The sequence below is a fragment of the Oncorhynchus masou genome, chromosome 5 (assembly GCF_036934945.1).
Source record: "Oncorhynchus masou masou isolate Uvic2021 chromosome 5, UVic_Omas_1.1, whole genome shotgun sequence".
NCBI lineage: Eukaryota > Metazoa > Chordata > Actinopteri > Salmoniformes > Salmonidae > Oncorhynchus > Oncorhynchus masou.
Genome location: NC_088216.1, coordinates 7513771 through 7535678, shown reverse-complemented (window position 1 = coordinate 7535678; position 21908 = coordinate 7513771). Strand labels below are relative to the sequence as shown.

Genomic DNA, 21908 nt, shown 5'->3' with positions numbered 1-21908 from the left:
CTGGTCATTTTGTCACCTCATGCCCAGTAAAAGCCAGAGCTCATCAGTAAGAGGAGGGCTACTGGTGAGCGCAACTACTCAGGTCTCTCTTTCAGGATCACGCACTACCTTTCCGGTCCATCTCCGCTGGCCCGGTTCATCTGCTTCCTGCAGTGCCTTGATAGACTCTGGGGCGGAGGGCTGTTTTATGGACGAGACCTGGGCTCGGGAACATGACATTCCTCTCAGACAGTTAGGGGAGCCCACGGCCTAGTTCGCTTTAGATGGTAGTTCTCTCCCCAAGATTCAGCGTGAGACGCTGCCTTTAACCCTCACTGTCTCTGGTAATCATAGCGAAACCATTTCTTTTTTAATTTTTCGTTCACCTTTTACACCTGTTGTTTTGGGTCATCCCTGGCTAGTGCGCCATAACCCTTCTATTAATTGGTCTAGTAATACTATCCTATCCTGGAATGTTTCTTGTCATGTGACCTGTTTAATGTCTGCTATCCCTCCTGTTTCCTCTGTCTCTTCTTCACAGGAGGAGCCTGGCGATTTGACAGGGGTGCCGGAGGAGTATCACGATCTGCGCACGGTGTTCAGTCGTTCCAAGGCCACTTCTCTCCCTCCACACCGGTCGTATGACTGTAGTATTGATCTCCTTCCGGGAACTACTCCCCCCGGGGTAGATTATACTCTCTGTCGGCTCCCGAACGTAAGGCTCTCGAGGATTATTTGTCTGTTTCGCTCGACGCCGGTACCATAGTCTCCTCCTCCTCTCCCCGCCGGAGCGGGGTTTTTTTTTGTTCAGAAGAAGGACGGGTCCCTGCGCCCATGCGTGGATTATCGAGGGCTGAATGACATAACAGTTAAGAATCGTTATCCGCTTCCTCTTATGTCTTCAGCCTTCGAGATCCTGCAGGGAGCCAGGTTTTTCACCAAATTGGACCTTCGTAACGCCTACCATCTCGTGCGCATCAGGGAGGGGGACGAGTGGAAGACGGCGTTTAACACTCCGTTAGGGCACTTTGAATACCGGGTTCTTCCTTTCGGCCTCGTTAACGCTCCAGCTGTCTTTCAGGCACTAGTTAACGACGTCCTGAGAGACATGCTGAACATTTTTGTTTTCGTTTACATGGACGATATCCTGATTTTTTCACCGTCTCTCCCGATTCATGTTCAGCACGTGCGACGCGTCCTCCAGCGCCTTTTGGAGAACTGTCTTTATGTGAAGGCTGAGAAGTGCACTTTTCATGCCGCCTCTGTCCCTTTTCTCGGTTCCGTTATTTCCGCTGAGGGCATTAAGATGGATCCCGCTAAGGTCCAGGCTGTCATTGATTGGCCCGTTCCTAAGTCACGCGTCGAGCTGCAGCGCTTTCTGGGCTTCGCTAATTTCTATCGTCGTTTCATCCGTAATTTCGGTCAGGTGGCAGCTCCCTCAAAGCCCTTACTTCTGTTAAGACGTGCTTTAAGTGGTCCGTTTCCGCCCAGGGAGCTTTTGATCTTCTTAAGAATCGTTTTACATCCGCACCTATTCTTGTTACACCTGACATCTCTAGACAGTTTGTTGTTGAGGTTGACGCGTCAGAGGTGGGCGTGGGAGCCATTCTTTCTCAGCGCTCTCTCTCTGACGGCAAGGTCCATCCTTGCGCGTTTTTCTCTCATCGCTTATCGCCGTCAGAACGTAACTATGATGTTGGTAATCGCGAACTGCTCGCCATCCGCTTAGCCCTAGGCGAATGGCGACAGTGGTTGGAGGGGCATAAGCGTAGGACCAAGAGTCCTAGGTATTGTTGCGGTCAGAGAGTATGGCTCTCCACTCAGAACCTTCCCCTTAAGACAGCTTCTCGCAAGTTGGCCCCGCGGTTCATTGGTCCGTTCCGTATTTCTCAGGTCATTAATCCTGTCGCAGTGCGACTTCTTCTCCCGCGCTATCTTCGTCGCGTTCACCCGGTCTTCCATGTCTCCTGTGTTAAGCCCGTTCTTCGCGCCCCCGCTCGTCCCTCCCCCCCCATCCTTGTCGAGGGCGCACCTATCTACAGGGTTCGTAAGATTTTGGACATGCGCCCTCGGGGCCGTGGTCATCAGTACCTAGTGGATTGGGAGGGGTACGGTCCTGAGGAGAGGAGTTGGGTTCCCTCTCGGGACGTGCTGGACCGTTCGCTGATCGATGATTTCCTCCGTTGCCGCCAGGTTTCCTCCTCGAGTGCGCCAGGAGGCGCTCGGTGAGTGGGGGGGGTACTGTCATGTCTTATTATGTCTGTTCCTGTCCTTTCTCTTCACTCTGTCTCTCTCTGCTGGTCTTATTAGGTTACCTTCTCTGTCTCTCCTTCTTCAGCTGTTCTACATCTCCCCTAACTAGCTCATTCATCCTTTCCCACCTGTTCTCTCTTTCTCCTCTGATTAGGTCTCTATTTCTCTCTCTGTTCCTGCTACTTTCAGTGTCAGATTCTTGTTTGTGTTTTTCATGCCAGAAGCAAGCTATCGTCTCGTTTGCTTCCACCTTGTCCTATCCTGTCGGAGTCGGCCTGGCAGGTGCATCCTGCACTATACAACGTCGGAAGAGGATTTATGCCATTCCTGTTTTTTCATTAAAGAACTCTGTTTTCTGTTAAAACCGCTTTTGGGTCTTCACTCAAGTACATAACACACACACACACACACACACACACACACACACACTGACTGTGGTTTAGGACTGCATTATTCTATGTATGGTGAGGTCTCTTGTGAAAAGGAAGCATTTCAGTGTAAATTGAAAATGGACAAAAGTCAGCACAGTTATATTTCTTCTTTTGAGGAGTGGACCTACATTTTAAAAACAGGCAAAATGTGACCAAATCCCATCACTCCTCATCAGCTGCATCAAAGTGGTACTGAAGGTTCCAGTGTCCTAGACAAGGAGTCTCCCTACTGGCATCTCTTAACATTTCTGCAGCCTCCTCTCTTCATATGACGTCCTCATTCATTTGTCCAGTGATATAATGCCACTATGATATTATGTTACACTGGTTGCTTCCCAAATGCACCCTACGTGCCCTGGTCAAAAGTAGTACACTATTAACTTCTCTAGGATAGGAGGCAGCATTTTCACGTTTGGATGAAAAACGTGCCCAGAGTAAACTGCCTCCTACTCAGTCCCAGATGCTAAAATATGCATATCATTTTTAGTATTGGATGGAAACCACTCTGAAGTTTCTAAAACTGTCTGAATCATGTCTGTGACTATAACAGAACTTATTTGGCAGGCAAAACCCCGAGGACAAACCATTCAGAATCATTTTTTGGAGGTCACTCTCTTTTCAATGGGTTTTCATTGGGAATCCGGTGTTTTTCTGGATCAAACGAGCCAAATAAATGGACATTTTGGATATATATCAACAGAGTTAATCGAACAAAAGGTCCATTTGTGATGTTTATGGGACATATTGGAGTGTCAACAGAAGAAGCTCGTCAAAGATAAGGCATGAATTATATCTTTATTTCTGTTTTGTGTCGTGCCGGGAGTGTTGAAATATGATTGTCTGTGATTGTTAGCTGGGGTGCTATCCTCAGATAATAGAATCGTTTGCTTTCGCCGTAAAGCATTTTTCAAATCTGACACATTGGCTGGATTCACAACCAGTGTAGCTTTAATTTGGTATATTGAATGTGTGATTTCATGAAAGTTTGATTTTTATAGTAATTTATTTGAATTTGGCGCTCTGCATTTTCACTGGATGTTGGCCAGGTGGGACGCTACCATCCCAGATATCCCAGAGAGGTTAAAAATTATTAACCTACGCCACGCTGTATCTTGGTCCAACCATCCTTACAACGACAAGCGTTACAGAGATCCCAACACCTACGGACCAAGCAGCTTGCCCACGAGGAGCAGGGATCCTGGGCCTGGGAGGAAAGCCAGAAGTGGAGGACATCCTGGACGTGGGACGAAATCATGACAGGAGACATGGAAGCAGGCGGAGGTAGCGAAGAAACAATAACAATGACACCGGGGTTCGCGGCCACGACGGAAACCCGAGAGGCAGCCTCAAAACATTTTTTGGGGGGCACACGGGGTGGTTGGCAGAGCCAAAGTGGGAACCAGAACCAGCTCCCTGTACTCACCGTGTGGAGTTGGTTACCGTTCAGGTGCCATGTTTTGCAGTTTTACGCACCGTGTCTCCAGTGCGCCTCCACAGCCCGGTGCGTTCTGTGGCAGCTCCCTGCACTTGTCGTGCTAATGTGGGTATCTGTCCAGGATGGGTTGTGCCGGCTCAGCGCTCCTGGTCCCCAGTATGCCTCCAGGGTCCAGTATATCCTGCGCCGGCTCTAAGCCCTGTGCATCCTGTGCCAGCTCCCCGCACTTGCCGTGTGAAGGTGGTCATTTGTCCAGGACGGTTGCGCCAGCTCTGCGCTCCAGACCCCCAGTGCGCCTCCATGGTCCAGTATATCCTGTGCCGGCTTCACGCTCCCGGCCTCCAGTGCGTCTCCCCAGCCTGGTACGTCCTGTGCCAGCTCCATGCACCAGGCCTCCAGCGATGGTCTGCAGTCCAGAGCCTCCAGTGATGATCCGTGGCCCGGAGCCTCCAGGGATGATCCATGGCCCGGAGCCTCCAGTGATGACCCATGGCCCGGAGCCTCCAGTGATGACCCATGGCCCGGAGCCTCCAGTGATGATCCATGGCCTAGAGCCTCCAGTGATGATCCATGGCCTGGAGCCTCTAGAGATGATCCAAGGTCCGGAGCCTCCAGTGAGGGTTCCCAGTACAGAGCCTCCAGCGACGTTCTGCAGTCCAGAGCCTCCAGTGATGATCCATGACCCGGAGCCTCCAGTGATGATCCACGGCCCAGAGCTTCCAGTGATGATCCACGACCCGGAGCCTCCAATGATGATCCATGGCCTGGAGCCTCTAGAGAGGGTCATTGACCCCTCAGCCTCCAGTGATGTTCCATGGCCAGGAGCCTCCAGTGATGATCCATGGCCCGGAGCCTCCTGGGATGATCCTTGGCCCGGAGCCTCTAGAGACGATCCAAGGTCCGGTGCCTCCAGCGGGGGTTCCCAGTCCAGAGCCTCCGCCGACGATCCACGTCCAGAGTCCCCGGCAACAATCTACGGTCCAGAGTCCTTGGTGACGATCCGCAGTCTGGTTTCTCCGGCGATGATCCACGTTCCAGTTCCACGGAAGAGGAGGGATCCGCGAGCGGAGCAGGGTCTACGTCCCGAACCGGAGCCGCCACCGAGGCTAGATGCCCACCCGAACCCTCCCCCATAGAGTCAGGTTTTGCTGCCGGTGAACGCACCTTGGGGGGTTGCTGTCACACCCTGACCTTAGAGAGCCTTTTGATTCTCTATTTTGGTTAGGTCAGGGTGTGACTAGGGTGGGTACTCTAGTTTTTTGTATTTCTATGTTGGCCTGGTATGGTTCCCAATCAGAGGCATCTGCACGTTCGTCCAACCATCCTTACAGTGACGGGCATTACATTGGGACACAACCCCTGTTGGTCATTGTGTACAGTACCGGTACCTAATAATAATGTCCTCAAACATTTTGGGTCAATAACAACATAACAAACGAATAAAACACAACACTGGCTAGAACTTGACCAAGTCACATTTACGCACACAAACACTGATGTCTATAGTAGTATAAGCCACTATTACATTATGTTACAATGTTGGCCCTTATGTACAGCAGAGGAGGCTGGTGATAGAAGGAGATGGTGCTGCAGTGGATGCTAATTTGTGTTTTTTATGCTGGTCTTTTTATGCTCTTTTTGTTCTTAATGTCTCTGCCATCATTTTGTAATAGGTCTGGGTGTAGCTGGTGCAGAGGAGTCAGGCGCAGGACAGCAGAGATAAATAATACACGTCATTTTACTCAAGACTTAAAAATAGTCAATAATACCTAGCCCACAATACGGACCGTAAATACAACAAACAATCACTCACAAACAAACATGGGGGACAGAAGTTTAAATAATGAACAAGTAATTGAGGGAGTGAAACCAGGTGTGTAAGACAAGGACAAAACAAATAGAAAATGAAAGTGGATCGGTGATGGCTAGAAGGCTGGTGACGTTGACCACCGAACGCCGCCCGAACAAGGAGAGGGACCGACTTCGGTGGAAGTAGTGACACATTTCCTTTGGCCTACAGCTTCTAAACATCACAACAGTGATCACTAAACTTGATTTGGACTAAAATTTCAACTTCAACGAGTCTGCAACATTGGACATTCTGCTTACTCCGGACCAGACATGATCCCCGGCAACCCTGATCCCCGGCAGCCGTGAGTCAAGCGAGCAGGCATCCTGACAAGATTACGTCGGTGATCAAATAGACCAACAAATAGACCAACAAACTGGATGAGCTCGAAAACTATCCGGTCAACGGGACCTGAATAACTGTCATATATGTTTCTCAGAGTCGTGGCTTTACATCGTGGATTTACATCTTGCTGATTTGTCTATACTCTTAGAAAACAAATGGTGCTATCTAGAACCTAAAAGGGTTATTTGGTTCTCCCCATAGGAGAACACTTTGAAGAACTCTTTTTGTTTCCAGGTAGAACACTTTTGGGTTCCATGTAGAACCCTTTCCACAGAGGGTTCTACATGGAACACAAAAATGTTCTACCTGGAACCAAAAATAATTCTACATAGAACCAAAAAGGGTGCTCCTATAGGGACAGCCGAAGAACACTTTTGGATCCTCACCTGTGCAACTAGGAGGAACAAAACTCCAGTTCACCTATACTCTACACATGAATAAAAGGCCCTCCCTTGCCCTCTCTTTGGCAAATCAGACCATACCTTTGTCCTCTTGCTTCCTGCCTACAAGCTAATACTCAAACAGGACCTACCAGAGACACGCTCAATATGTAAGTGGTCCGATCAAGTGGATGCTCAGCTACAGGACTGTTTCACTAGCACAGACTAGAATATGTTCCGGGATTCATCCAATAACATTGAGGAATTGACCACGTCTTTCACCGCTTCATTAATAAGTGCATCGCCGACATTGTCACCACAGTGACTTACAGATGTACCCCAACCAGAAGCCATGGATTACAGGCAACATCTGCACAGAGCTAAAGGCTAGAGCTTCCGCTTTCAAGGAACGGGGCACTAATCCGGACGCATAAAGAAATTCTGCGACCACATCTAGATGAGCAATCAAACCGGAAACACGTCAATACAGGACTAAGGCTGAATCCTACTATGCTGGCTCTGAAGCGAGAAGCATGTGGCTGGGCTTGCAAACTATCATGGATTACAAAGGGAAATCCAGCCGCAAGCTGCCCAGTGACACAAGTCCACCAGACGAGCTACGGTAAGTTACTTCTATGCTCGCTTAGTCTATTATCGCTCCTGATGCCTAGTCACTTTACCCCTCCCTATGGGGCAGCAGGTAGTCTCGCGCTTAAGAGTGTTGGGCCAGTAAAGGTTGCTGTTTTGACTTCCTGAACTTGCAAAAGCAGTAAATTCTGCAGTTCTGCCCTTGGGCAAGGCAGTTAACCTCTTGAATCTATAGGGGCACTATTTCATTATTGGATAAAAAAACGTGCCCGTTTTACGCGCGATATTTTGTCACAAAAAGATGCTCGACTATGCATATAATTGACAGCTTTGGAAAGAAAACACTCTGACGTTTCCAAAAGTGCAAAGATATTATCTGTGAGTGCCCCAGAACTGATGCTACAGGCGAAACCAAGATGAAACTTCAAACAGGAAATGAGCAAAATTTTTGAAGCTCTGTTTTCCAATGTCTTCTTATATGGCTGTGAATGCAACAGGAATGAGCCCACAATTTCTGCCGTTTCCCCAAGGTGTCTGCAGCATTGTGACGTATTTATAGACATATCATTGGAAGATTGACCATAAGAGACTACATTTGCCAGGTGTCCACCCGGTGTCCTCCGTCGAAATTGGTGCGTCATCTTCAGATGCAAGTATTTTTCCATGGGATTCAGAGGAGAAAGTAGACTTCCACGAACGATATATCAATGAAGAGATATGTGAAAAACACCTTGAGGATTGATTCTAAACAGCGTTTGCCGTGTTTCAGTCGATATTATGGAGTTAATTTGGAAAAAAGTTAGCCGTTTTGATGACTGAATTTTCGTCTTTTTTTGGTACCCAAACGTGATGTACAAAACGGAGCGATTTCTCCTACACAAAGAATCTTTCAAGAAAAACTCAACATTTGCTATGTTACTGAGAGTCTCCTCATTGAAAACATCCGAAGTTCTTCAAAGGTAAATGATTTTATTTGAATGCTTTTCTGGTTTTTGTGAAAATGTTGCCCGCTAAATGCTACGCTAAATGCTATGCTAGCTATCAATACTCTTACACAAATGCTTGTTTAGCTATGGTTGAAAAGCATATTTTGAAAATCTGAGATGACAGTGTTGTTAACAAAAGTCTAAGCTTGAGAGCAAATATATTTATTTCATTTCATTTGCGATTTTCATGAATAGTTAACGTTGCATTATGCTAATGAGCTTGAGGCTATAAATAGGATCCCGGATCCGGGATTACTCGACGCAAGAAGATAACCCACAACAACAACTGCTACCGGGCGACGATTACGTCCATTTATGCAGCCCCACGCACCTCTCTGATTCAGAGGGGTTGAATTAAATGTAGAAGACACATTTCAGTTGAATGCATTCAATTGTGCAACTGACTAGGTATCCCCCTTTCCCATATGTATGTACACAAACACCTCATTACCTCGTAGCCCTGCACATCGACTCTGTACTGTGGAACAGATGTTATTTTTACTCGTGATTGATATTCGTTAATCACTCTGTATTTATTCCTTGTGTCACTATTTCCCTCAAAACATTTATACAGTGTAAGTATTCAGACCCCTTTACCTATTTCGACATTTTGTTACGTTACAGCCTTATTCTAAAATGGAATAAAGAACAATTTCCCTCATCATTCTACACAGAATACACCATAAAGACAAAACAAAAACGTTTTTTATTTTTTTTACACAAGTATCCATAACATTTGTTATGAGATTCGAAATTGAGCTCAGGTGTATCATGTTTCCATTGATCATCCTTAAAGTGTGATTGGAGTCCACCTGTGGTAAATTCCTGTCTATATAAGGTCCCACAGTTGACTATGCATGTCAGAGAAAAAAACAAGCCATGACGAAAGGAATTGTCTGTAGAGCTCCGAGACAGGATTGGGTCTAGGCAAAGATTTGGGGAAGGGTACAAAACATGTCTGCAGCATTGAAGGTCCCCAAGAACACAGTGGCCTCCATCATTCTTAAATGGAAGAACGGAGCAATCGGAGGAGACAGGCCTTGGTCAGGTAGGTGACCAAGAACTCGATGGTCACTCTGACAGAGCTCCAGTGTTCCTCTGTGGAGATGGGAGAACCTTCCAGATGGACAACAATCTCTGCAGCACTCCACCAATCAGGTCTTTATTGTAGAGTGGCCAGATGGAAGCCAGATGACAGCCAGCTTGAACTTTGCCAAAAGGCACCTAAATGAGATTCTCTGGTCTGATGAAACCAAGATGGAAGTCTTTGGCCTCAATAGCCAAGTGTCACGTCTGGAGGTTACCTGGCACATCCCTACGATGAAGCATGGTGGTGGCAGCATAATGGTGTGGGGATGTTTTTCAGCTGCAGGGACTGGGAGACTAGTCAGGATGAGGGAGAGATGTAAAAAGTAGAGAGAGATCCTTGATGAAAACCTGCTCCAGAGCGCTCAGGACCTGCCAACAGGACAACGACCCTAAGCACACAGCCAAGACAACGCAGGAGTGACTTCGGGACAAGTCTCTGAATGTCCTTCAGTGGCCCAGCCAGAGGCAGGACAAACCCAATCGAACATCTCTGGAGAGACCTGAAAGTAGCTGTGCAGCGATGCTCCAACCTGACAGAGCTTGAGAGGATCTGCAGAGAAGATGACAGAAACTCACCAAATACAAGTTTGCCAAGCTTGTTGCATCATACCCAAGAGGACTCGAGGCTGTAGTTGCTGCCAAGGTGCTTCAACAAAGTACTGAGTAAAAGGTCTTAATTCTTATGGAAATGTGATATTTCAGTTTACATTTTTTTACAAAAATGTATAAAAAACAGTCTTTGTATTTATTATTATGGAGAATTGTGTTTAGATTGATGAGGGGGAAAAAAACAATTGAATCCATTTTAGAATAATGCTGTAACGTAACATGTGGGAAAAGTCAAGGGGTCTGAATACTTTCTGAATACACTGTATTTTTATCTTTAACTCTGCATTGTTGGAAAGGACCCGTTTAGTCAGCATTTCAACCCACCATCACTGTGTCTCATGTTAATACTACTCCTATACACAACCCACCATCACTGTGTCTCATGTTAATACTACTCCTAAACACAACCCACCATCACTGTGTCTCATGTTAATACGACTCCTAAACAGAACCCACCATCACGGTGTCTCATGTTAATACTACTCCTATACACAACCCACCATCACTGTGTCTCATGTTAATACTACTCCTATACACAACCCACCATCACTGTGTCTCATGTTAATACTACTCCTAAACACAACCCACCATCACTGTCTCATGTTAATACTACTCCTATACACAACCCATCGTCACTGTGTTTCATGTTAATACTACTCCAATACACAACCCATCATCACTGTCTCATGTTAATACTACTCCTAAACACAACCCACCGTCACTGTGTTTCATGTTAATACTACTCCTATACACAACCACCATCACTGTGTCATGTTAATACTACTCCTAAACACAACCCACCATCACTGTCTCATGCTAATACTACTCCTAAACACAACCCACCATCACTGTGTCTCATGTTAATACTACTCCTAAACACAACCCACCATCACTGTCTCATGTTAATGCTACTCCTAAACACAACCCACCATCACTGTCTCATGTTAATGCTACTCCTAAACACAACCCACCATCACTGTCTCATGTTAAACCTACTCCTAAACACAACCCACCATCATTGTGTCTCATGTTAATACTACTCCTAAACACAACCCACCATCACTGTGTCTCATGTTAACACTACTCCTAAACTCAACCCACCATCACTGTCTCATGTTAAACCTACTCCTAAACACAAGCCACCATCACTGTGTCTCATGTTAATACTACTCCTAAACACAAGCCACCATCACTGTGTCTCATGTTAATACTACTCCTAAACACAACCCACCATCACTGTGTCTCATGTTAATACTACTCCTAAACACAACCCACCATCACTGTGTCTTATGTTAATACTACTCCTAAACACAGCCCACCATCACTGTGTCTCATGTTAAACCTACTACGAAACACAACCCACCATCACTGTGTCTCATGTTAATACTACTCCTAAACTCAACCCAACATCACTGTCTCATGTTACACCTACTCCTAAACACAACCCACCATCACTGTGTCTCATGTTATTACTACTCCTAAACACAACCCACCATCACTGTGTCTCATGTTAATACTACTCCTAAACACAACCCACCATCACTGTGTCTCATGTTAATACTACTCCTAAACACAACCCACCATCACTGTGTCTCATGTTAATACTACTCCTAAAGACAACCCACCATCACTGTGTCTCATGTTAATACTACTCTTGTTAATACTACTCCTAAACACAGTCCACCACAACTGTGTCTATACTACTCCTAAAGCTCTTACGAAGCATTCATTCAATCACTCAAAACTCTTACTTTAGGCCATTTTCAAAATGGCTCCACAACAATCTGTTGATCTGAGAGCTCTTAAAATAGCATGCACCGTACACACACACACACGTACACGCACACACACGCACACACATGTACACACACACACACACACACGTACACACACACACGTACACACACACACACACTCACACACTCACACTCATACACTCTCACACACTCACACGTACACGCACACGTGCACGCACACACACGCACATACACTTACACACACGTACACACTCACACACTCACACACTCACACACTCACACACTCTCACACTCTCACACTCTCACACACTCGCACGTACACACACACACACACACACACACATACATACACACACACACACACACACACACACACACACACACACACACACACACACACACACACACACACACACACACACACACACACACACACACACAGACAGTTATCATTGACCCTGTTATACTATGACAGTGAACATGACCCTATTGAATGGAGATCTGGGTATTACTGGTATACTCTACTGATCATGTTTTAAACATGTAAATGAATAAACTGAACTAAACTAAACACATGAAACCCCAGTCCAGGGTCAGTATTCACAATGTGTATCAGAGTAGGAGAGCTGATCTGGGATCAGTTTAGCCTTTTAGATCATAATTATATGGACCGTCTGAGACACTTTATGAATACAGGCCCTGATGTAACAACCAAAACACAGTACAAAGATACAGGCAGTCATGTGATGTTTGGCTAAAAACGTCAAAACTAAAACTATATTTCAAGATATCATCAAGTGTACTTACAGAGTGAAGTGAAGAGGAGAGGTCTTGAACAGTTAGTCAACTTACTGTCACTGCGTGGAAACAAGAAGTAGTCTACTGTAAGTGTTAGTAGAAGCAGGCAAAGCCTAAGTGTGAGTTCTGTGGTTGACACATTTTAAAGTAGTCTTGACTGGTCATTAACATGCAGCAACAACATGTCACATAAGGGATGTTACTGAATCTAAATCGAAAATGTGCTAAAGTCAGAATACTGTAGTTGCATTTCTTTATTTGAGGAGTGGACCTACATGTTTTAAAAGAGACAAAATGTGACCCATTCCCATCACTCCTCATCAGCTGGTACTGAAGGTTCCAGAACAGATGAAAGGGGAGTATCTTTGGTTCCAGTGTTCTAGACTAGAGCTCTCCCTACTGACATCTCAACATTACTGCAGCTTCCAGGCTTCATATGTCCCTACAAGTCCGATGAAAATATACAAAATAGAAGGTAAAATAACATTTGAAAATGGCAAAAATATATATAGAATAAAACAGTCACGTACTTAAAAGTACTGTGTTATTGGGACTTATGTTGAACTGGTGTTTTAATTGAGTGAATTCGTGATCTCAACTAGCTTGTTAGCTACATGAAGCTGCTGTTATTCAGTGATAAACAAGCATTTTGGTGCATCACACAGCTACTCTGAATGTACTGGATTGTGAACAATATGATTTGCTGCCGCTGAATTACAGCAAGACCCCATAGTTAACTAGTGAGCTAGTTAGTTAGCTGACATTTAGCTATCAACATTAGCTAGCTAGAAACAACAGACAACAGTGAGCTGTCATTATGCCAAGTCCAAGGCAAGCTGCTCTGAGTTTCCAGTGTGTTCTTGTGTGAAAGAGAACTCTTCACTCCTCTTCACTTTGATTGACACTTCACACACTCACTATATATGTCCAGTGTTCTGTCTGGGATCTGTGGCCGGTGCCAGAGGACGACAAATGGGGTGACACCCCCCAAGCCTCCTGTTCCCTTTTAAAGTAGGGACACAGCCCCTCATCCTCTTCCTGCGGGGCGGCAGGGTAGCCTAGTGGTTAGAGAGTTGGACTGGTAACCGAAAGGTTGCAAGTTCAAATCCCCAAGCTGACAAGGTACAAATCTGTCGTTCTGCCCCTGAACAGAGGTAAAAAGGTAAAAATAAAATAAAAAAATCTTCATCATTCTCTCTACTATTCAGGGTGCTATTTGAGACGGCATATAGAACTGTAGAAATGTATACTGTGGAATAACCATAAATAAACATATTCACCCACTGGAGTCCTGAGGGGAGGAGAGGTCCATCACTGGAGTCATGAGGGGAGGAGAGGTCCACCACTGGAGTCCTGAGGGGAGGAGAGGTCCACCACTGGAGTCCTGAGGGGAGGAGAGGTCCACCACTGGAGTCCTGAGGGGAGGAGAGGTCCATCACCGGAGTCATGAGGGGAGGAGAGGTCCATCACTGGAGTCATGAGGGGAGGAGAGGTCCACCACTGGAGTCATGAGGGGAGGAGAGGTCCATCACTGGAGTCATGAGAGGAGGAGAGGTCCACCACTGGAGCCCTGAGGGGAGGAGAGGTCCATCACTGGAGTCATGAGGGGAGGAGAGGTCCACCACTGGAGCCCTGAGGGGAGGAGAGGTCCATCACTGGAGTCATGAGAGGAGGAGAGGTCCACCACTGGAGCCCTGAGGGGAGGAGAGGTCCACCACTGGAGTCATGAGGGGAGGAGAGGTCCACCACTGGAGTCATGAGGGGAGGAGAGGTCCATCACTGGAGTCATGAGGGGAGGAGAGGTCCATCACTGGAGTCCTGAGGGGAGGAGAGGTCCACCACTGGAGTCATGGGGGAGGAGAGGTCCATCACTGAAGTCATGAGGGGAGGAGAGGTCCATCACTGGAGTCATGGGTGGAGAGGAGAGGTCCACCACTGGTCCTGAGAGGGGGAGAGGTCCACAACTGGAGTCCTGAGGGGAGGAGAGGTCCACCACTGGAGTCATGATGGGAGGAGAGGTAAACAACTGGAGTCCAGAGGGGAGGAGAGGTTCCAGCATTTACTCAAAAGCTACAGTTCATGGTCTGGAAAACCATCTAGATATGGTTGCAAGAGAATAGAGGTGTGAGACCTGGTTTTGGATTAGAACCGTAGCTCGTCAGTCCAGCTTCTGTGGTGATTCTCTTCAGTCCAGCTTCTGTGGTGATACTCTTTAGTCCAGGATCTGTGGTGGTTCTCTTCAATCCAGGATCTGTGGTGGTTCTCTTCAGTCCAGGATCTGTGGTGGTTCTCTTCAGTTGATGTTCTGAGGTACTTTTCTTCAGTCCAGCTTCTGTGGTGATACTCTTTAGTCCAGGATCTGTGGTGGTTCAAATCAAATCAAATCAAATTTATTTATATAGCCCTTCGTACATCAGCTGATATCTCAAAGTGCTGTACAGAAACCCAGCCTAAAACCCCAAACAGCAAGCAATGCAGGTGTAGAAGCACGGTGGCTAGGAAAAACTCCCTAGAAAAGCCAAAACCTAGGAAGAAACCTAGAGAGGAACCAGGCTATGTGGGGTGGCCAGTCCTCTTCTGGCTGTGCCGGGTAGAGATTATAACAGAACATGGCCAAGATGTTCAAATGTTCATAAATGACCAGCATGGTCGAATAATAATAAGGCAGAACAGTTGAAACTGGAGCAGCAGCACGGCCAGGTGGACTGGGGACAGCAAGGAGTCATCATGTCAAGTAGTCCTCGGGCATGGTCCTAGGGCTCAGGTCAGTTGAAACTGGAGCAGCAGCACGGCCAGGTGGACTGGGGACAGCAAGGAGTCATCATGTCAGGTAGTCCTGGGGCATGGTCCTAGGGCTCAGGTCCTCCGAGAGAGAGAAGGAGAGAATTAGAGAACGCACACTTAGATTCACACAGGACACCGAATTGGACAGGAGAAGTACTCCAGATATAACAAACTGACCCCAGCCCCCGACACATAAACTACTGCAGCATAAATACTGAAGGCTGAGACAGGAGGGGTCAGGAGACACTGTGGCCCCACCCGAGGACACCCCGGACAGGGCCAAACAGGAAGGATATAACCCCACCCACTTTGCCAAAGCACAGCCCCCACACCACTGGAGGGATATCTTCAACCACCAACTTACCATCCTGAGACAAAGCTGAGTATAGCCCGCAAAGATCTCCGCCACGGCACAACCCAAGGGGGGCGCCAACCCAGACAGGATGACCACATCAGTGAATCAACCCACTCAGGTGACGCACCCCTCCAGGGACGGCATGAGAGAGCCCCAGCAAGCCAGTGACTCAGCCCCTGTAATAGGGTTAGAGGCAGAGAATCCCAGTGGAAAGAGGGGAACCGGCCAGGCAGAGACAGCAAGGGTGGTTCGTTGCTCCAGAGCCTTTCCGTTCACCTTCCCACTCCTGGGCCAGACTACACTCAATCATATGACCCACTGAAGAGATGAGTCTTCAGTAAAGACTTAAAGGTTGAGACCGAGTTTGCGTCTCTGACATGGGTAGGCAGACCGTTCCATAAAAATGGAGCTCTATAGGAGAAAGCCCTGCCTCCAGCTGTTTGCTTAGAAATTCTAGGGACAATTAGGAGGCCTGCGTCTTGTGACCGTAGCGTACGTGTAGGTATGTACGGCAGGACCAAATCAGAGAGATAGGTAGGAGCAAGCCCATGCAATGCTTTGTAGGTTAGCAGTAAAACCTTGAAATCAGCCCTTGCTTTGACAGGAAGCCAGTGTAGGGAGGCTAGCACTGGAGTAATATGATCAAATTTTTTGGTTCTAGTCAGGATTCTAGCAGCCGTATTTAGCACTAACTGAAGTTTATTTAGTGCTTTATCCGGGTAGCCGGAAAGTAGAGCATTGCAGTAGTCTAAACTAGAAGTGACAAAAGCATGGATTAATTTTTCTGCATCATTTTTGGACAGAAAGTTTCTGATTTTTGCAATGTTACGTAGATGGAAAAAAGCTGTCCTTGAAATGGTCTTGATGTGTTCTTCAAAAGAGAGATCAGGGTCCAGAGTAACGCCGAGGTTCTTCACAGTTTTATTTGAGATGACTGTACAACCATTAAGATTAATTGTCAGATTCAACAGAAGATCTCTTTGTTTCTTGGGACCTAGAACAAGCATCTCTGTTTTATCCGAGTTTAAAAGTAGAAAGTTTGCTGCCATCCACTTCCTTATGTCTGAAACACATGCTTCTAGCGAGGGCAATTTTGGGGCTTCACCATGTTTCATTGAAATGTACAGCTGTGTATCATCCGCATAGCAGTGAAAGTTAACATTATGTTTTCGAATAACATCCCCAAGAGGTAAAATATATAGTGAAAACAACAGCGGTCCTAAAACGGAACCTTGAGGAACACCGAAATTTACAGTTGATTTGTCAGAGGACAAACCATCCACAGAGACAAACTGATATCTTTCCGACAGATAAGATCTAAACCAGGCCAGAACTTGTCCGTGTAGACCAATTTGGGTTTCCAATCTCTCCAAAAGAATGTGGTGATCGATGGTATCAAAAGCAGCACTAAGGTCTAGGAGCACGAGGACAGATGCAGAGCCTCGGTCCGATGCCATTAAAATGTCATTTACCACCTTCACAAGTGCCGTCTCAGTGCTATGATGGGGTCTAAAACCAGACTGAAGCATTTCATATACATTGTTTGTCTTCAGGAAGGCAGTGAGTTGCTGAGCAACAGCCTTTTCTAAGATTTTTGAGAGGAATGGAAGATTCGATATAGGCCGATAGTTTTTTATATTTTCTGGGTCAAGGTTTGGCTTTTTCAAGAGAGGCTTTATTACTGCCACTTTTAGTGAGTTTGGTACACATCCGGTGGATAGAGAGCCGTTTATTATGTTCAACATAGGAGGGCCAAGCACAGGAAGCAGCTCTTTCAGTAGTTTAGTTGGAATAGGGTCCAGTAAGCAGCTTGAAGGTTTAGAGGCCATGATTATTTTCATCATTGTGTCAAGAGATATAGTACTAAAACACTTGAGCGTCTCTCTTGATCCTAGGTCCACGCAGAGTTGTGCAGACTCAGGACAACTGAGCTTTGAAGGAATACGCAGATTTAAAGAGGAGTCTGTAATTTGCTTTCTAATAATCATAATTTTTTCCTCAAAGTTATAGACTTTGGTTCTCTTCAGTCCAGGATCTGTGGTGATTCTCTTCAGTCCAGGATCTGTGGTGATTCTCTTCAGTCCAGCTTCTGTGGTGATTCTCTTCAGTCCAGGATCTGTGGTGGTTCTCTTCAGTCCAGGATCTGTGGTGGTTCTCTTCAGTTGATGTTCTGAGGTACTTTTCTTCAGTCTAGCGTCTGTGGTGGTTCTCCTCTGTGCAGGTTCTGTGGTGGTTCTCTTCAGCCAAGGACGTGTGGTGGTTCTCTTCAGTTGATGTTCTGAGGTACTTTCCTTCAGTCCATGTTCTGTGGTGGTTTTCTTCAGTGCAGGTTCTGTGGTGGTTCTCTTAAGTTCAGGTTCTGTAGTGGTTCTCTTCAGTGGGAGGGTCCCCTCACATTCTAAAAGAAGATACTGAATTAGCAATTTACACTCCCACTAAAATGTTTATGGACACACTAACAAACTTAGAGAGAGAGGGAGAGAGAGAGAGAGAGAGAGAGAGGAGGAATATTACACAAACTTTCCACAGAGGGAGAGGGAGAGAGAGAGAGAGAGAGAGAGAGAGAGAGAGAGAGAGGGAGGAATATTACACAAACTTTCCACAAATGTACTTTTCCACACAATGACTTTTAGCTCCATCCTCTTATTGAAGATGATCCGTTCAAGTATCATGTGGAGCCAATATCTGTCACTACAATGTTATTATACCAAACTAAAGGGTTAAACCCCATGTACTTACATCTGACAGTGAGAGTCTCTTCATCAGAGTGGAGATCCTCATGTCCTTCTACAGAACAGGAGTATCTGCCTGCATCCTCACTGCTGACTGAGTTTAGGAACAGACTGTTAGATTGGTTGGTTACATGTCCGTTCTTGTACCAGATGTAGGTGGGGTTGTCACTCAGAGTACAGGTGGTGCTACAGGTCAGTGTCACCTGCTGTCCCTCTGTCACAGTGGCAGGAGTCACCTTCACCTGCAGACCTAAATGAAAGAGGATTAAAACACTGAGTACATCATTAAGTAATCGTTTGCAGTATTGATAGGATGTGACCTGCAGTGTTACCTGTGACAGTCAGAGTTGTTCCAGGGAAGGTGGGCTCCCAGGTTGTCTGATCTGTTCTGAATCTAATCGTATACTCAGCTGAGTCACTCTCTCTCAGGTCTGTGATTCTCAGGATGGAGTCACTCTGCATATTTCCAAGGTACTCCACACGACCTCCATACCCCGGGCTCAGGTTTTGAGGCGCCTCATTAACTTTTGTATACCAGTTTGTTTCAGACACTGTATGACCACTGGGATAAGTATAAGAGCAGGATATGTCCACTGATGTCCCCTTCAAGGTACAGATCCTCTGATGGGTGTAAGTCACGTGGAAATAACTGTGACCCTCAACAGCTGAAACACAAGTACATTTTTCAAATGGTGTCAGTATTTAGAACTGTAAAATCAACCACCATTAATCTAAATGGAATAGTAGCTCTATCTCATGTCTGTTTCACTAAACATCAACACTGACCAGTGATATATTGGAGGATTTTGACAGACTTTAAAAAGTGTGTCAGTCACACTCACACACTGCAGGAGAATTGATGCCTTTTACAGCACAGTAGAAGCTGTCTTCAGTTTGAAAGTAGACTGAGTACGAGGGGGAGGAGTACCTGAGACGGTACCTGCTACAGACCAGAGAAAGACCACCAACACACTTCCTGCTGTTCTCAAGGACATTGTTGCATCTCCCACCCTGCAGTCTTAGAAACATAAACAACAACTCACTCTATAGCTGGTGAATAACTCCACCTGATACATTGAAGTAGAAACTGTAAATGGGGTACAGGGCCTCATTACTGAAAATGAACCAGGCTCATATTGTGTTCTGTTGTATTGTGCTATATGGTTGTCTATGTGAATAATGTCTGTCTGTAAGTCTATATCACTATGTACAGTATGTAATGTGTGTGACGTGTTGCATGTCTGTCTACATCTGTCTATTTAACCTGACGTGATGTATGATGCAAAAATAATTTCCTAATGGATACAATAGTCATCATCATCATCGTGGTCATCAGCACCATCATCATCAAAAACAACAACAGCAACAATCACTTATTGAACAGATGTGTAAAACTGTAAACAAACATTTCTACATTGATTGTTCTGAAGCTGTTTTATTCTCAGAACCCCAAATATAGGAGGATAAATGTTCAATCCTCTACGGTCCGTCAAGCTGTACAGCAGCATAAAGACTGACCACCAGGTTCAATGACAGCACCTATCCTCAAGCTGTGAGGCTAAACAGCAAGTCACTCACTCACTCACTCACTCACACACACACACACACACACACACACACACACACACACACACACACACACACACACACACACACACACACACACACACACAGTCTTGTAAAGCTAACCTTGTGGGGACACAAAATTCAGTCCCATTCACAATCCTATTTTCCTTTACCTTAACCCCAAAACCTATTAACCCTAACCCGAACCCTAGCTCCAAACCCTAAACCTAATTCTAACTGTAAAACTGATTCGAACTGGTTTAGTCTTATATTTAGTATTGCATTCTATTATACCATGCAATTAATTAACCTAGCACTTATTTTTTGAGCACCTAATCCCTTCATCTCTTGTTGTCACGCCCTGACCATAGAGAGCTGTTTATTCTCTATGTTGGTTGGGGCGTGATAGTGATTAAGGTGGGTCATCTAGGTGATTAATGAATTATGTTGGCCGGGTATGGCTTCCAATCAGAGACAGCTGTTTATCGGTGTCTCTGATTGGGGATCATATTTAGGCAGCCATTTCCTCATTGTGTTTTGTGGGATCTTGTCTACAGATAGTTTCCTGTGTGCATACCAGTAGTGTCACGGTTCACTGTTTTGTTTTGTGAGTTTTAATTTATTAAAAGATGTGGAACTCTACTCACGCTGCGCCTTGGTCCAATCTTTACGACGATCGTGACACTTGGTGGGATTATTTATTTAATTGATCCAGTTTGCATGTTTTATTATGATTGTATTAGAACATTTGTATTAAAGTTAAAGTTTTTAACCTCAGCACTTAATCAATAATTGTCTTCCTCCTGTTGAACTTCGGCCTGTCATGTTCTCCCACTGTCTCCAGACTGGTTGGATGTACAATATAGAAACAGGGCAGAAAGTTGCAATAGGCCCGTGCAACACAAGTGTTGATACCAGCATAAACAGAAACCCTCTTAAACCTGACACTGATTCTAACCTTAACCCTGAACCCCAAGAAATAGCATTTGACCTTGTGGGGACCAACAAAACGTCCTCCGTTGGTCAAATGTTTGTTGGTTTACTATTCCTGTGGGGAAACTATATATACAAAATAATGTGAACACCTCCTCAAATGAGTGGATTCAGCTGTTTATGCCACAGCCGTTGCTGACTGGTGTATAACATCGAGCACACAGCCATGCCATCTCCATAGACAAACAGTAGAATGGCCTTACTGAAGACTTCAGTGACCTTCAACGTGGCACCGTCAAAGGATGACACCTTTCCAGTTTGACAAATTTCTGCCCTGCCAGAACAGGGTTTACATGAACAAGCAGCCAGACACAAGCCCAAGATCACCAAGCGCAATGCCAACCGTTGGCTGGAGTGGTGTGAAACTCTTCACCATTGGACTCTGGAGCAGTGGAAACGCGTTCTCTGTAGTGATGAATAACGATTCACCATCTGGCAGTTCGACGGACGTTTCTGGGTTTGGTGGATGATAGAACACTACCAGCCCCCCAAAAGTGCCAACTAAAGTTTGGTGGAGGAAGAATAAAGGTCTGGGGCTGTTTTTCATGGTTCGGGCCCCTTAGTTCCATTGAAAGGAAATGTTAACGATACGGCATCCAATGATATTCTAGACCATTATGTGCTTCCAAGTTTGAGGCAACGATTTGGGAAAGGCCCTTTCCTGTTACAGCATGACAATGCACACACACACTGCAGTGCTACAATGTTTGTCTGCATGTCTTTTTTACCCTGGTTAATCATCTCATCCCTATGTAGATCAACACTCCTACACTGAGACACTATAAATACTGGACATAAAACACAGCTCAAAACTGAACAACAAGTAAAATGATACATTACCCTCAATTACATGACTAAAAACAAATAACCCCAAACTATATTTCAAGATATTGACAACTGTACTTACAGAGTGAAGTGAAGGTGAGAGGTCTTGTACAGTGAGTCAACTTACTGTAAGTTAGTGTGAGTTATTTTGTTG

The 21908-nt window shown here is 45.7% G+C and overlaps 1 protein-coding gene across 2 annotated transcripts; it reads right to left on the bottom strand.

The window, feature by feature from the left end:
• Nucleotides 1-17074: 17074 nt before the first annotated feature.
• On the bottom strand, nt 17075-21908 carry LOC135532082 (sialoadhesin-like). Of its 2 annotated transcripts, none has more exons than XR_010454280.1 (5): nt 21837-21908; nt 19213-19388; nt 18703-19035; nt 18378-18620; nt 17075-18036 (listed from the first exon to the last, which is right to left on the bottom strand). XR_010454280.1 is itself a non-coding variant. In XM_064959729.1 (5 exons), coding segments are annotated over exons 2-5 (645 nt in total). In that variant the 5' UTR covers nt 19366-19388; nt 21837-21908; the 3' UTR covers nt 17075-18034. The 2 variants fall into 2 exon arrangements, 1 of the variants encoding a protein (XP_064815801.1); XM_064959729.1 differs by having other exon boundaries at nt 19299-19388.